The following is a 12949-nucleotide window of genomic DNA, read 5'->3' on the forward strand; positions in this document are numbered from 1 at the left end:
GGTTGCAGAAGTGTCACTCCCCTGAGAGATTTTCCTTTTAATGACAGCTTTGAGATGTAGTTCACACACCACCGTGTTCCATCTTTATTTAAAACTGTATTATCCGGTCGTTTCTGGTAGATTCATAGGATTGTGCAACCATTGCCTCTAATTCCAGAATGTTTTCATCACCCCAAAGAGAAACACATACTCATTAGCAGTGACTCCACATTCCTTCTCCTCGTATCTTCCTCGGCAACCACTAATCTACTTTCCGTCTCTACGGGTTTGCCTGTTCTGGCATTTCACGTAAATGAGATTATACACTGTGTGGCCTTTTGTGCCCGGCTTCTTTCACTAGCGTAATATTTTCCAAGTTCATCCATGTTGTCGGGTATCAGCACTTCATTCCTTTCTGTGGCCGAATACTGTTCCATTGTTTGGAATCCACCATATTTTGTGTATCCACTCATCAGCGGATGGATTTTGGGGTGTTTCTACCTTCTGGCTATTGTGGATAATATTGTGAGTAACATTGCTTTGAACTTTTGTGTTTAACTGAAAACAAGTGTCTTCATTCCTCTTGGGCGTATAGCTAGCAATGGAATCACCAGGTCACGTGGTATAACATTTTGAGGAACTGCCAAGCTTTTTCCCAGCGATCACACCATTTTTCATTCCCACCAGCCACGTGTGAGGTTCTAGTTTCTCTACATCCTCACCAGCACTTATCTGACTTTTTGCTTACAGCCATCCTAGTGGGTGTGAAGGGGCGTTTCGTTGTGGGGTTTTTTTTTATATATAAATTATTTATTTATTTTTGGCTGCTTTGGGTCTTCGTTGCTGCGCGCGGGCTTTCTCTAGTTGTGAAGAGAGGGAGCTGCTGTTTGTTGCGGTGCGCGGGCTTCCCATTGCGGTGGCTTCTCTTGTTGCAGAGCACGGGCTCTAGATGCACGGGCTTCAGTAGTTGTGGCACGTGGGCTCAGTAGTTGTGGCGCACGGGCTTAGTGGCTCCGCGGCATGTGGGATCTTCCGGGACCAGGGCTCGAACCCGTGTCCCCTGCATTGGCAGGCGGGTTCTTAGCCACTGCGCCACCAGGGAAGCCCCTCGTTGTGGTTTTGATTTGCATTTCTCTTTTGATTTGCATCTTTGATGGCTGAAGATGTTGAGAATCGTTTCATGTGCTTTTGGGCCATTTGTGCGTCTTCTTTGGAGAAATGTCATTTCAGATCCTTTGTCCTTCTTTAATGGGTTATTTGCCTTTTTGGTGATTCGTGTGTTTATCTGGGCAAAGCATCTTCTTCCCTCAGTCAGACCCCTCAGGCCGGGGGCGTCCTGCCTATCCCAGGTGACAGGTGAGGCCCCGAGAGGCTCAGTGCCTCTGAGGACATCCTGCTTCTGGGCACAAGTGCCCTCTAGTTTACTAGACATGCCTAGTTTACTTCCTGGCCCAGTGTGCCTGTGGGCAAGTCCCTTACCCTGCGAGGTAGTGACCACCTCCCAGGCTACTCAGAGCACGTGGGTCACTGGCCCTTTGCAGGATCGAGAACTGGCTCAGCGTGGGGGAGGCACGTGGCCAGTCAAGCAGCCTGAAGGCCGGGACCACACCCAGCCGTCCTGGCTCCTAGTCCGGGCCGCCACCTACCTCGCTTCCCGGCTTCCAGATGGGAGGCACCCCCTGCCCCCCCACCCCCCCCGCATGTAGCTCCGTCCCGTCGGCCCCTGGCTTTGGCCTCACTGGGCCCAGGGTCCTCCAAGGCTCCTCACGTTGCAGGCCTGGCCTGGGTGCTCTCGCTGACCTGGTTCACCTGTCCTTCTGCAGGTGCCGGGCCCAGGATCCTCTCTGATGCCCCATTTTCTGCCCTTCTCCCCCTCCTCGCCCCAGCTCACCTGTCTCACCCCGTCTCCCTTGATCTTTCAGACAAAATGGAAGCCCAGCTGGGCTACTTGGAAGAGAAGGAGCTGGGGGCGCAGAAGCCAAAGAAGCCCCCAGAAATCCAGGTACGGAAGATGCAGGTGTCTGGGCCCCTGTGGGATGGGATGGTTCTGGGGACCTTCTCAGGCCTTGCCCAGGCAGCTGTCACTCGGGCCCCCTGGTTCCAAGTTCGAGCCTCTGTGTCTGGGGAGCGGGTTGGGAGCACGCAGTGGGAGCCGGGAGAGTGCATTCCGAGCCCAGCACGCCTTCCCTGCCTCCACTCCTGTTGAGGCTCCAGGCCCCGCAGCTCCCGAGTCTGTCCTCCCTAGACCCTGCCAACTGCCCTGGACAGAGCGGAGGGTGAGGACAAGCATGAGAGCTCGGATGGCAAGGAGAGGGCCCGAGAGGATCGACCGGAGGACATGGAGAAGGCCCAGCCCTCCCCAGAGCAGCTGCTGAAAGGTGCGGGCTTCCACCCTGATGCAGTGTCAGGCCTGGGTCAGAGAAGGCAGCCAGGCCGCGCTCTACCCCGTCTCTCCCTGGCCGGGTGGCGGACTGTGCATCGCTCTGTCCTAGCACCATAGGTCCCAGGGTGAGGGGAGAGCCAGGGGCTCAGTTCTCTACACGTGGGCTTTAACTTTTCCTGTTGTGCAGTTTGGGGGTTATTGGGCTACATCTTTTTTTAAAATAATTTTATTTATTTAATTTTGGCTGCGTTGAGTCGTTGTTGCTGCGTGCCGGCTTTCTCTAGTTGCAGAGAGCGGGGGCTGCTCTTCGTTGCAGTGCGTGGGCTTCTCACTGCGGTGGCTTCTCTTGTTGCGGAGCATGGGCTCTAGGGTGCGCGGGCTTCAGTAGTTGTGGCTCGCAGGCTCTAGAGCGCAGGCTCAGTAGTTGTGGTGCACGGGCTTTGTTGCTCGGCGGCATGTGAGATCTTCCCAGACCAGGGCTCGAACCCATGTCCCCTGCATTGGCAGGCGGATTCTTAACCACTGTGCCACCAGGAAAACCCGGGCTACATCTTTTTATTAGTTATTTCTGAATCAGTGGCCTCGTGGTCTGAACACATGAGTCTGTATAATATTGTTTTTATATGATACTGTTGAAACCTGCTTTCTGGTTTAATGTGGTCAGATCTTGTAAATGCTTATGTGTGCTTGAGAAGAATGTTTGTCCTTTCATTGCTGGGTGTAAGGTTCTAAATATATGCATTAGATCATTATGTTGTTCAGATTTTTTTATATCCTTACTTATTTTTGGTCTGCTTTGATCAGTCACGTCTGAGAGACTTGTGTAAAAATCTCTCACTGTGAGTGTGGGTTATTCTTTGTTCTCGTAAGGCCAGATTTTGTTTCGTATAGTGTGGGATTGGGTTGTTAGGTGCATATTGGTTCAGATTTTTTATAATTTTCTGGTGAAGTGTTTCTGTTTATTATGTAATAACCTTCTTATCCCTCCTGATCCTTTTTGCTTTAAGGTTCATTTAGGCTGATTTGGATTGAGCTTATTTTTGTTTAGTATACACTTGGTGTATTATTATTTTTTTCTTTCTTTTTGGCCATGCTGTGCAGCATGCGGGATCTTAGTTCCCTGACCAGGGATTGAACCTGGGCCCCCTGCAGTGGAAGCGCAGAGTCCTAACCCCTGAACCACCAGGGAATTCCCATACTTGGTGTATTTTTTTCTATCCTTTTACTTGTAAGTATAAATAAAAACTTTATTGTGATATAATTCACATTCCATACAGTTCACCCACTTAAAGTATATCATTCAGTAGTTTTTATATATTCACAGTGTTGTAGAGTCATCAGCACAATTAATTGTAGAACACTTTCATCATTCCAGAAAGAAACCCTATGCCTGTTAGCCCATTTTCTCCTCCCCACAGCCTGTGGCAATCACTAATTTACTTTCTGTCTCTTGGGGTTTGCCTGCTCTGGACATTTCATATAAATGGAATCATAAAATATATGCCTTTTTATGTGTGACTTCTTCCACTAAGCACAGTGTTTTCAAGGTTCATCAGTTTTGTACCATGTATTGGAACTTGGTTCCTTTTTGCTGAATAACATTCTACACTGTGGATAGACCATATTTTATTTTCCCATTCATTAGTTGATGGGCTAACCCAACATCAGTTGGGTTATTTTGCCTTTTGGCTATTATGAATACTGCTCTGAACATTTGTATATAGGTGTTTGTGTGGACATAGATTTCAGTTCTCTTGGGTATATACATAGGAGTGGAATTGTTGGATTGTATGGTAACTCTAATATTTTGAGGAACTGCCAGATAGTTTGCTACAGTGGCTGCACCACTTTACATTCCCACCAGCAGTGTATAGTTTTCCAATTTCTCCACATCCTGGCCAACACTTGTTATTATCTCTCTTTTTGATTATAGCCATCCTAGTGGGTGAAGAGTCATAGCTCAAGTGGTTTGGATTTGTATTTCCCTTCTGTGTAAAGATGTTGAGTATCTTTTCAAGTGTTATTGGCCATTTGTACATTTTTGCTGGAGAAATGTGTTTTCAGATCCTTTTGTCCATTTTTTTTTTTTTTTTTTTTTTGTGGTACACAGGCCTCTCACTGTTGTGGCCTCTCCTGTTGTGGAGCACATGCTCTGGACGCGCAGGTTCAGTGGCCATGGCTCACGGGCCTAGCCGCTCTGCGGCATGTGGGATCCTCCCGGACCGGGGCACGAACCCACGTCCCCTGCATCGGCAGGGAAGCCCCCTTTTGTCCATTTTTTAATTGGGTTATTTGTCTTTTTATTATTGAGTTATGAGTTCTTTATAACACATGTTCCACATCAGATGTGGTGATTTGCAAGTATTTTCTTCCATTTCTTAATTTTTAATCTATCTGTATAAGTTTTAGATATATCTTTTGTAAACAGTATATGGTGGGATTTGTTGTTTTAAATCTAATCATAGAATCTCTACCTTTTAGCTGGCAAATTTAATCTCGTTACATTTATTGTAATAGCTAGGTATTTGGATGAATTTCTACTATTATTTTGTGCTTTATATCACCCTTGCCTTTTCTTCTTTTTTTCTCCTGACATCTCTTGGATTGATCACATTTTCTTTCTATTTTCCCCTTTTCCCGTCAACTTATTTGGAAGGTTTACAGTCAATTCTATCTTGTACTCTTAAATTTTTAACATGTCACTTCCTGAATGCTATAAGGACTGTAGGCAACTTTAGCTCTGACGCACTCCCTTTTCATCTTCCATATGCTGTTGCTTCTTTCTAAAAGTTTTGTGTTTGCTTGTTTGTTCATTGTTGCTTTGTTCAGTGTCCTCCTTCCCAAAATACACCTTTCAATGGTGCTTTCAGCAAATTTCTGTGGATGGCAAATTCTCTCATTGTGTGTTATTTTTCCTTTACACCTGATTGTATTTTTCTCGAATAATAGCAGAATTCCAGGTGGGATAGGGGTTTTCCCTCAGCACTTGAAGATGTTATTTCTTTTGTATTCTGGCTTCTATTGTGCTGAGAAGGCTGCTCTCAGGGTAATTGCTGCTCCTTTGTAGGAAACCTGCCTTTTCTATCTTTCCTAACACGGAAAGACCATTTGTAAGATACTCCGTCTTTGGTCATGTGCAATTTCACAACAATGAAATTTTTATTTATCTTGCTTATGACTGACTGTGATTCTTTCTTTTTTTTTTTTTTTTTTTACTGACTGTGATTCTTAAAGCTGAGTGTTGTGTCTTCTGTCGGTTATCAGCAGATTCTCAGTCACTCCTTCCGCTGAATGTTATCTTTCCTCCCATTATGTTTATTTTCTCCTGGCATTGCTCTTACTCATCAATTCATCCATTCACCCCACCAATACATACTGAAGGCCTGCTGTGTGTTGGGGGCTGTCCTAGGCTCTGGGGACACAGACAGTGAACCGAAGCCAGAGCCTTCACGTGGAATTTGTGTTCTACTGGGGGACCCAGGTGATCAGCAGTAAGCACAAGTAGGTCTTGTTCAATAACAGACTCCAAATGCAATGAAGAAAAGAAAGCAGGGGCAAGGTTTGTGAAAGAGGGAGGCGGGCGTGTCTTTCACATCTTTTTCTGTTTTCTTTCCTGTTTCTCTGAAAGGCTTTTTGAGTCATCCTCAGATCTAGCTTCAGTTCCTACTTTCTTTGGTACAGCTGTTCATTTGTATTATTTTCTATGGTTGCAAAACAAATGATTACAAATTCAGCAGCATGAAGCAACTCCCGTGTATTGGCTCACAGTTGCCTGGGTCAGAAGTGTGGGGTGGTGTGGCGGGGTTCCCTGCCAAGGGGCTTGCAAGACTGAGGTCAAGGCATTGGCTGAGCCGAGTTCTCATCTGAAGGCCTGGGGGGAAATCTGCTTCCAAGCTCATTCTTGCTGTTGGCCGACTTCAGCTCCTTGCGGCTGGAGGACTGAGGCCTCCTTTGCTGGCTCTCAGCTGGGGGGCCATTCTTAGCACCTAGAAGCTGCCCACGTTGCTTGCCACGGGGCTTACTCCATCTTCAAGCCAGCAATGGTGCACCAGTCCCCCTCAGGCTTCAGATCTCTGATATCCTTTTCTGTGACCATTCAGAGAAAACTCTGCTTTTAAAGGGCTGGTGTGATGAGGTCAGGCCCACCTGGATAATCTCCCTCTTTGAAGATCACCTGTGCCTCATTGCATGACCACCTCGGGGGAGTAGAATCCCTCACATTCACAGTCCTGACGACCATGTACAAGGCTCGTTCTCCAGGGCCAGGAAGTCATGAGGACGTCTTAGAAATCTGCAAGGAGATGTCTAAAATGTTAGCGATTATGTGTTTCATTTCTAGAAGTTTTATCTGGCTTTTTCTACTTCCTTTTTTTTTTGATTTGTCTTTTCTTATGGATTCTCTTCCTTTTTTATCTGTCTGGCTGTGGGTATCGTTTTCTGAGTTTCATTTGGGTGCATCTTCATCAGAGATTGTTTTATCCATGAGAACCCATGTCATTCCTGGGTAGCAGGAAATGTCTCCCCTTCTATTTCCATGAAGCCCAGGGCCTAGTGGTCTCGCTAGTGACTTGGCTGGTCTGGGCCCAGTGTTTATGGCACAGTTCAGATTCCACAGCCTGCATGCCTTGGTGTTGGGTTTGGCCCCTCACTGGGGGCTTTCTGCCCCCTAGATTCCATGTGGGAGCCAGGCTTCCTCAGCTTGGCCATGAGCTGGCGGATGGAACTTTCCCTCTTTTGCAGAGAGCACAGCAGCTGGAGGGTGTTGGTTCACTGGTTTAATTCCGGTTCTCTGCATCTCTGGGGCTTGCGGCCTCATCCTTCCTGTCTGGCGTTGAGACCCAGCTGGAGCCCCCCAGGCCTCTTCCCGGTGTCCAGTCACCCTCTGCCCAGGTCCCCAGCATATGTTTCTCGAGCTTTGAGTTTCCATTCACTTACGGCACCTGGCAATTTCCTTTTCTTCTTGTGAGCGCACCCGTGTGTTTTTATCATATGATAGATATTGCCTGACGTTTCTGGGTGTCTGTGAGAGGGGTTTTGTGTTAACGAAGGCCTGACGTGTTGCCAGGACTTTGAGTCCTCTCGTTATCGTTGTGGTAGGGAGGGTTCGGAGACTGTGCCTTGAGAAGTTTGGGGGGAGGGTGCTGCTGGGATGGGTGGGTGGGGTGAGGTCCTGCCCCCACCCTGCCTCCCAGAGAGCCCTCCCTGGTGGCACCTGCTGGACTTCTGAGTAAGATGATGGAGAGGATTCCGTGCATGGCTGAAGCAGTGTTGGGAAGCCACCAGCCCGGAGTCTCCTCTGCCCTGCCGGACCCCTACCCACCCTGTGAACACGCTTTGTCTTGCAGAAGAAGTGCTTGCTGAGAAGGAGAAGATTCTGGACAAGTTGGAGCTGAGCTTGACTCACAGCAGAGGCGATGGCAGTGATTTCAGGCCAGGTTTGGGGCTCTTGCATGTGCTCTGTCCTGTGTCCCTTGGTCCCCTTGGCCCCAGGCCCTGATCAGAGCTGCTGGGTGGGAGCCTGGACTCACCAGCCCCTCAGGGGACAGACCCTCCACCTCCTCTCTCCTGACCCCTCCTGTGGCCCCGGCCACCGCCAGGAGGAAGGAGAGCTGATCACAGAGTTTGACCTAGAGCATTTGGGGTTCAGCTGGCAGCCTGTGTCCTTCTAAGTGCTGGAATGTTCTGGAACAGTCGTCCCCAGATCAGAGCCCCAAGGCGGCACTGCCCTCCCTCAACATAAGCTGCATTTTCACAGTCCCCCGCATCCCCCCCCCGTCCCCAGGTGGTCCTGACTTGGTGGAGGGACACTCAGGCTTGGAGCAGCCCTCCCTGCTCAGGATGGAGAGAGGGGGCTGCTGGCTTGTCTGTCTCAAATCCCTTTGGGCAGTGAGCCCCTTGCGGGTGGGGAGATGTGATTCCCGCTTGCCTTTGGGTCCCCAGTGCTTGGGGGAAAGCGGCCCCTGGGCACTGCCTTTGGGATGGATAGATGAAGGTGGGTCTGTCCTCCCACAGATGACACCAAAGCCGAGGAGAAGGAGCCCATTGAAACACAGCAAAATGGTGACAAAGAGGAAGATGAGGAGGGGAAGAGGGAGGACAAGATCGGGAAGTTCAAGTTCATGTTCAACATTGCAGACGGGGGCTTCACAGGTACTGGGGTGGGGCCGTGGGCAGAGAGCTGTGCCTGTTTGTGTCGCAGGCTTCCTGATGGTGGGTCCCAGGAGTCTGGGCAGATGGCTATATTATACTAACGTGTGAATGGTTGACAAAAGTCCGCAGTATAACCTTTCCTAGTAACACTGGAACACTGACCCTCTCGGGGTGGGGAGATGGCAGAGGCTTTCCTAGGCCCACTTCTGTGGGGGCTGGGGGGCACCTCATTCTGCTTCCCTTGGCTGGCTTCCCAGAGCTACACACACTGTGGCAGAACGAGGAACGTGCTGCTGTGTCCTCGGGGAAAATCTACGACATCTGGCACCGGCGCCATGACTACTGGCTGCTGGCGGGCATCGTGACGTATCCTTGGCCAAGCCGGGCTGGGCAGGACTGTGGTCTGTTCATCTGTGGACCTCAGGGAGGCGTGTGGGGCTTGTGGGGTGAGGAGTCAGGGGCTGGTGCTCCTAACCAGGTGCCAGGGACCCTTTCCTGGTGACGATGACAGTGACCGTGACCATAACGGGAGCTTGTCCCTTTATACTCAATACTCCATCCTCACAGCAGCCTTCCCAAAGGGTCACTACTACGATCCCCGTTACACAGAGGAGGAAACGGGTGCTCAGAGAGGCCAAGTGACTTGCTCAGGGACACACAGCCCTTCCATCTGACTCCACAACCAATGCTCCTAATTCCTACCTGATACAGACCTCACCTCCTCCCACTGATGACACCTGAAGGGTGCTTCACCATTCAGGAAGGCTTTCATTCATTCATTCATTCTTCAATTCCATCTTTACTGATCACCTGTCATGTGTCAGGCACGGAGGATGCAGCCATGAACAAAACAGCCCCAAATCTCAGTCTACCCGGAGCTCACATCCTACTGGGGGTAGATGGCGAACAGCATAAGTTAGCAAAGTGAGGTTCAAGGAACATGATAAAGGGAGGATGGGCAAAGGGAGCTTTGTGGGTGGGGGTTGCCTGTAATGTGGGAAGGTCAGAGAAGGCGACATTGAGTACAGACCTCCCAGAGATAAGGAGAGGGCCACACAGCTCCCCGGGGGAGCCGCCCAGCAAAGCCGGCCTTCATGACGGCCTCGAGTGGGGCTGGTTATTATAACGAGAGGTGGAAAGCTGTAGATCAGGGGTCGGCAGACCTTTCCTGGGAGGGGCCAGGGAGTGGCTATTTCAGGCTTTGCAGAGGACTCCTCCAGTCTGCCATGGTAGCAGAAGTAGCCACAGTACGTTAACCAACAGGTGTGGCCGTGTTCCAATAAAACTTTATTTACAAAAACAGGCTGTGGGCCGGATCTGGCCTGTGGACCCAGTCGTGGAGGTTAAGATGCTTGCAGCCAGCCTGCCTGGGTTTGAATCCTGACTCTGCCCCTCACGGACTGTGGGACTTTGGGCAAGAAAACTGCGTTGTGTTTATTGGTTCCCTCTGAAGGCTCTGGCGGAGGCCCCTTCCTTGTCTGTCCCCAGCTCCTGGTGGCGGCTGTCAGTCCTTGGCGTCCCTGGGCTTACAGCTCCACCATTCCAGTCTCTGCCTCTGTTGTCACTCACATGGCCTCCTTACCTGGGTGTCCTGGGTCCAAATTTCCTCCTCTTACAAGGACATCAGTCACTGGATTAGTGCCCACTCTCTCTCGGGATGACCCCTTCTTAATCTGATTACACCTGGAAATAAATACCCTATTTCCAAATAGGGTCACAGCCACAGGTGCTGGGGGTCAGGACTCGGATGTTTCCATCCTCTGGGTTTTGGGGATGAAGGAGTTTATCTGATGAGGCCTCGGTGCCACGATTGGCCTCCTGGGGGCCCCTGTCAGTGGCCACTGATTGTCAAGTCGCCCTTGCCCACGTGCTCATCTTGCAGCCAAGGTTAATGACTCTTCGGAGAGCACAAATCCGGGGCGCCGAACCCCAGGCTGGTCTCCCGCCCCCCACCCCATGGCCAGGTTTGCCCTTAACGGTGCCCCACCCAGGCACGGCTATGCCCGTTGGCAGGACATCCAGAACGACCCGAGATACATGATCCTCAACGAGCCCTTCAAGTCCGAGATCCACAAGGGCAACTACCTGGAGATGAAGAACAAGTTCCTGGCCCGCAGGTTCAAGGTCAGTCCTTGGCAGGGCCAGAGGCTGGGGGCGGGGTGCTGCCAGAGGGCAGGTTACAGGAAGGTCTGGGGCAAAGAAATGAGCAAGCAGCAGCCCCCCACCCTGTGTATCCGGATGCTGGCCAGACTGTCCAGGAAGGGGGTCATTTAGTCCATCAACAAACAGGTGCTGGGCCTTGCTCTGGGCCGGCCCCACTGGGCGAGTGTCCCTGCCGTGGGTGATGGGTGCAGAGAACTCAGCTTGGGGCAGGCTCTAAGGGGTGGCCCAGAGGGTGGACAGCCGGTGAGGGGGTGTGTCCTCCTTCCCTGCTTTCCGCCAGAGCCTTGGCCTGCGGGGGTGGGTGCTGGCGGAAGGGGGCCAGGCCAGGGCTCAGTCCCTCCCCTCCCCCCACCCCCGCAGCTGCTGGAGCAGGCGCTGGTCATCGAGGAGCAACTCCGGAGGGCCGCGTACCTCAACATGACCCAGGACCCCAACCACCCCGCCATGGCCCTCAATGCCCGCCTGGCCGAGGTGGAGTGCCTTGCCGAGAGCCACCAGCACCTGTCCAAGGAGTCCCTCGCCGGGAACAAGCCTGCCAATGCCGTCCTGCACAAGGGTGAGCGAGGCCGCTCCCTGGAGGGGGGCCCACCTACCTGGCTCCTGCCCAGCGGCTCCTGCCCCCCAGGTGGGGGCGTGGGGCTGGGGACAGGACATCAGAGGGGACAGGCTGTCATCCAGCCTCTGCTCTTACCTGTGGGGAAAGCGAGGCCCTTGCTCTTCTAGCCTTTTTCGGAAGGTCAGCGCCGTGCAGGCCCCGGCCGGGGCTAGGTGACGTAGAAGACTATTAAGTTGTACCAGCTCGTCTATCGAGCCTTGACAATATGGTTTATTTATTTATTTATCTATTTATTTTAGTGGAAGAGGAGAGGACCTTTTTAAAATTAAAAAAAATTTTTTTTTATTGGAGTGTAGTTGGTTTACAATGTTGTGTTAGTTTCAGGTGTACAGCAAAGTGAATCAGTTATCCATATGCACATGTCCACTCTCTTTTAGATCCTTTTTCCATACAGGTCATTATAGAGTATAGAGTTCCCTGTGCTGTACAGCAGGTCTTTGTTAGTTATCTGTTTTTTATGTAGTCGTGTGTATGTGTCATTCCCAGTCTCCCGACTTACGACAATATGCTTTAAATGCGTTCTTTCTTTAATTCTTGTAATATCTTTAAGTGGTGAGGTTTCCCATCCCATTTTCAAGTCGGTGCTGGGGGAGGTGAAATAGTTGCTCAGGGTCTCCCGGGATTCACATCTTTGACCCTCGTGCTCCAAATCCTGAGGAAGTTCCCAGGCTGGTTAGGGGGAGGGGGTGAGCCAAGCTCACGTGAGGGTCCCTGGACTCTGCGGCCCCCCGCTGCTTGGGAGAAGTTTCCTGAGGCTGCTCTGTCTTGGGCGAGGATCCTGTCCCCTGCGGTGGCCAGCGCTGCAGGCCTCCCCGGGAGCCAGGAGGCTGGCTGAGGGCCCAGAGGGAAGCCCAGCGTTGCGTCGGGGTTCCTGGCTGTCATCTCTGCAGCCCTCGGGCTGGGAGAAGCTGTTGGGAAACCGGGCTCTTGTCCAGCAGCCGGCGGGGCGCTGCTCGGCTGGCTGGGAGGGCCGGGTGAAGGGCGCCCCCTGGTGTCTGCTGCGCGGGTGCAATAACAGCGACACAGCCTGGTAGCTAAGTGCCCGCCTGGGTGCCGCGCCCCGCGCCTCCCCTTCCCTCCCCAGTCCTGAACCAGCTGGAGGAGCTGCTGAGCGACATGAAGGCGGATGTGACGCGCCTGCCCTCCATGCTGTCCCGCATCCCCCCGGTGGCTGCCCGTCTCCAGATGTCAGAGCGCAGCATCCTGAGCCGCCTGACCAACCGAGCCGGGGACCCCACCATTCAGCAGGTCAGGGCCGGCCTGCGCCCTGGCCCCAGCCCCCCACGCACGTCCTGGGCGCCCTGGGTGGGGGCTCGGGCCGGCGCGGGACTTGGACCTTTAAACCTGAGTCCTTGCCTCCAGGGCGCTTTCGGCTCTTCCCAGATGTACAGCAACAACTTTGGGCCCAACTTCCGGGGCCCTGGACCGGGAGGGATTGTCAACTACAACCAGATGCCCCTGGGGCCCTATGTGACCGGTAGGTGCCCGTCTGCTTCCGGGCGGCATGGGCAGGGGCGCCCGCGGGGCCCCAGCCGGCCCCCCGCCTCCCCAGGCAAGCCGAGCTTTCCTCTCTTTGCCACAGATATCTAGCCGTCCCCGAGATTTCCCTCTGCTGCCGGGCTCGTTTCCAGTGGAGGTGAGGCCGCTCGTGGGCGCTG

The 12949-nt window shown here is 52.2% G+C and overlaps 1 protein-coding gene across 1 annotated transcript in view; it reads left to right on the forward strand.

Annotated features, from left to right (window-relative positions):
• The window catches only part of CHD5 (chromodomain helicase DNA binding protein 5), a gene marked incomplete at both ends in the record, with an annotated part of 61901 nt that overhangs the window by 48130 nt on the left and 822 nt on the right, over nt 1-12949 (forward strand). The window contains 9 exons of the mRNA XM_082860302.1: nt 1902-1981; nt 2225-2357; nt 7708-7797; nt 8375-8512; nt 8770-8878; nt 10504-10636; nt 11036-11231; nt 12376-12539; nt 12654-12768. Of these exons, the coding sequence (XP_082716428.1) occupies nt 1902-1981; nt 2225-2357; nt 7708-7797; nt 8375-8512; nt 8770-8878; nt 10504-10636; nt 11036-11231; nt 12376-12539; nt 12654-12768 (1158 nt within the window). The remainder of the gene's footprint in view (nt 1-1901; nt 1982-2224; nt 2358-7707; nt 7798-8374; nt 8513-8769; nt 8879-10503; nt 10637-11035; nt 11232-12375; nt 12540-12653; nt 12769-12949) is intronic.

The sequence above is a fragment of the Leucopleurus acutus genome (genome assembly GCF_964270905.1).
Source record: "Leucopleurus acutus genome assembly, chromosome: 2".
Lineage (NCBI taxonomy): Eukaryota > Metazoa > Chordata > Mammalia > Artiodactyla > Delphinidae > Leucopleurus > Leucopleurus acutus.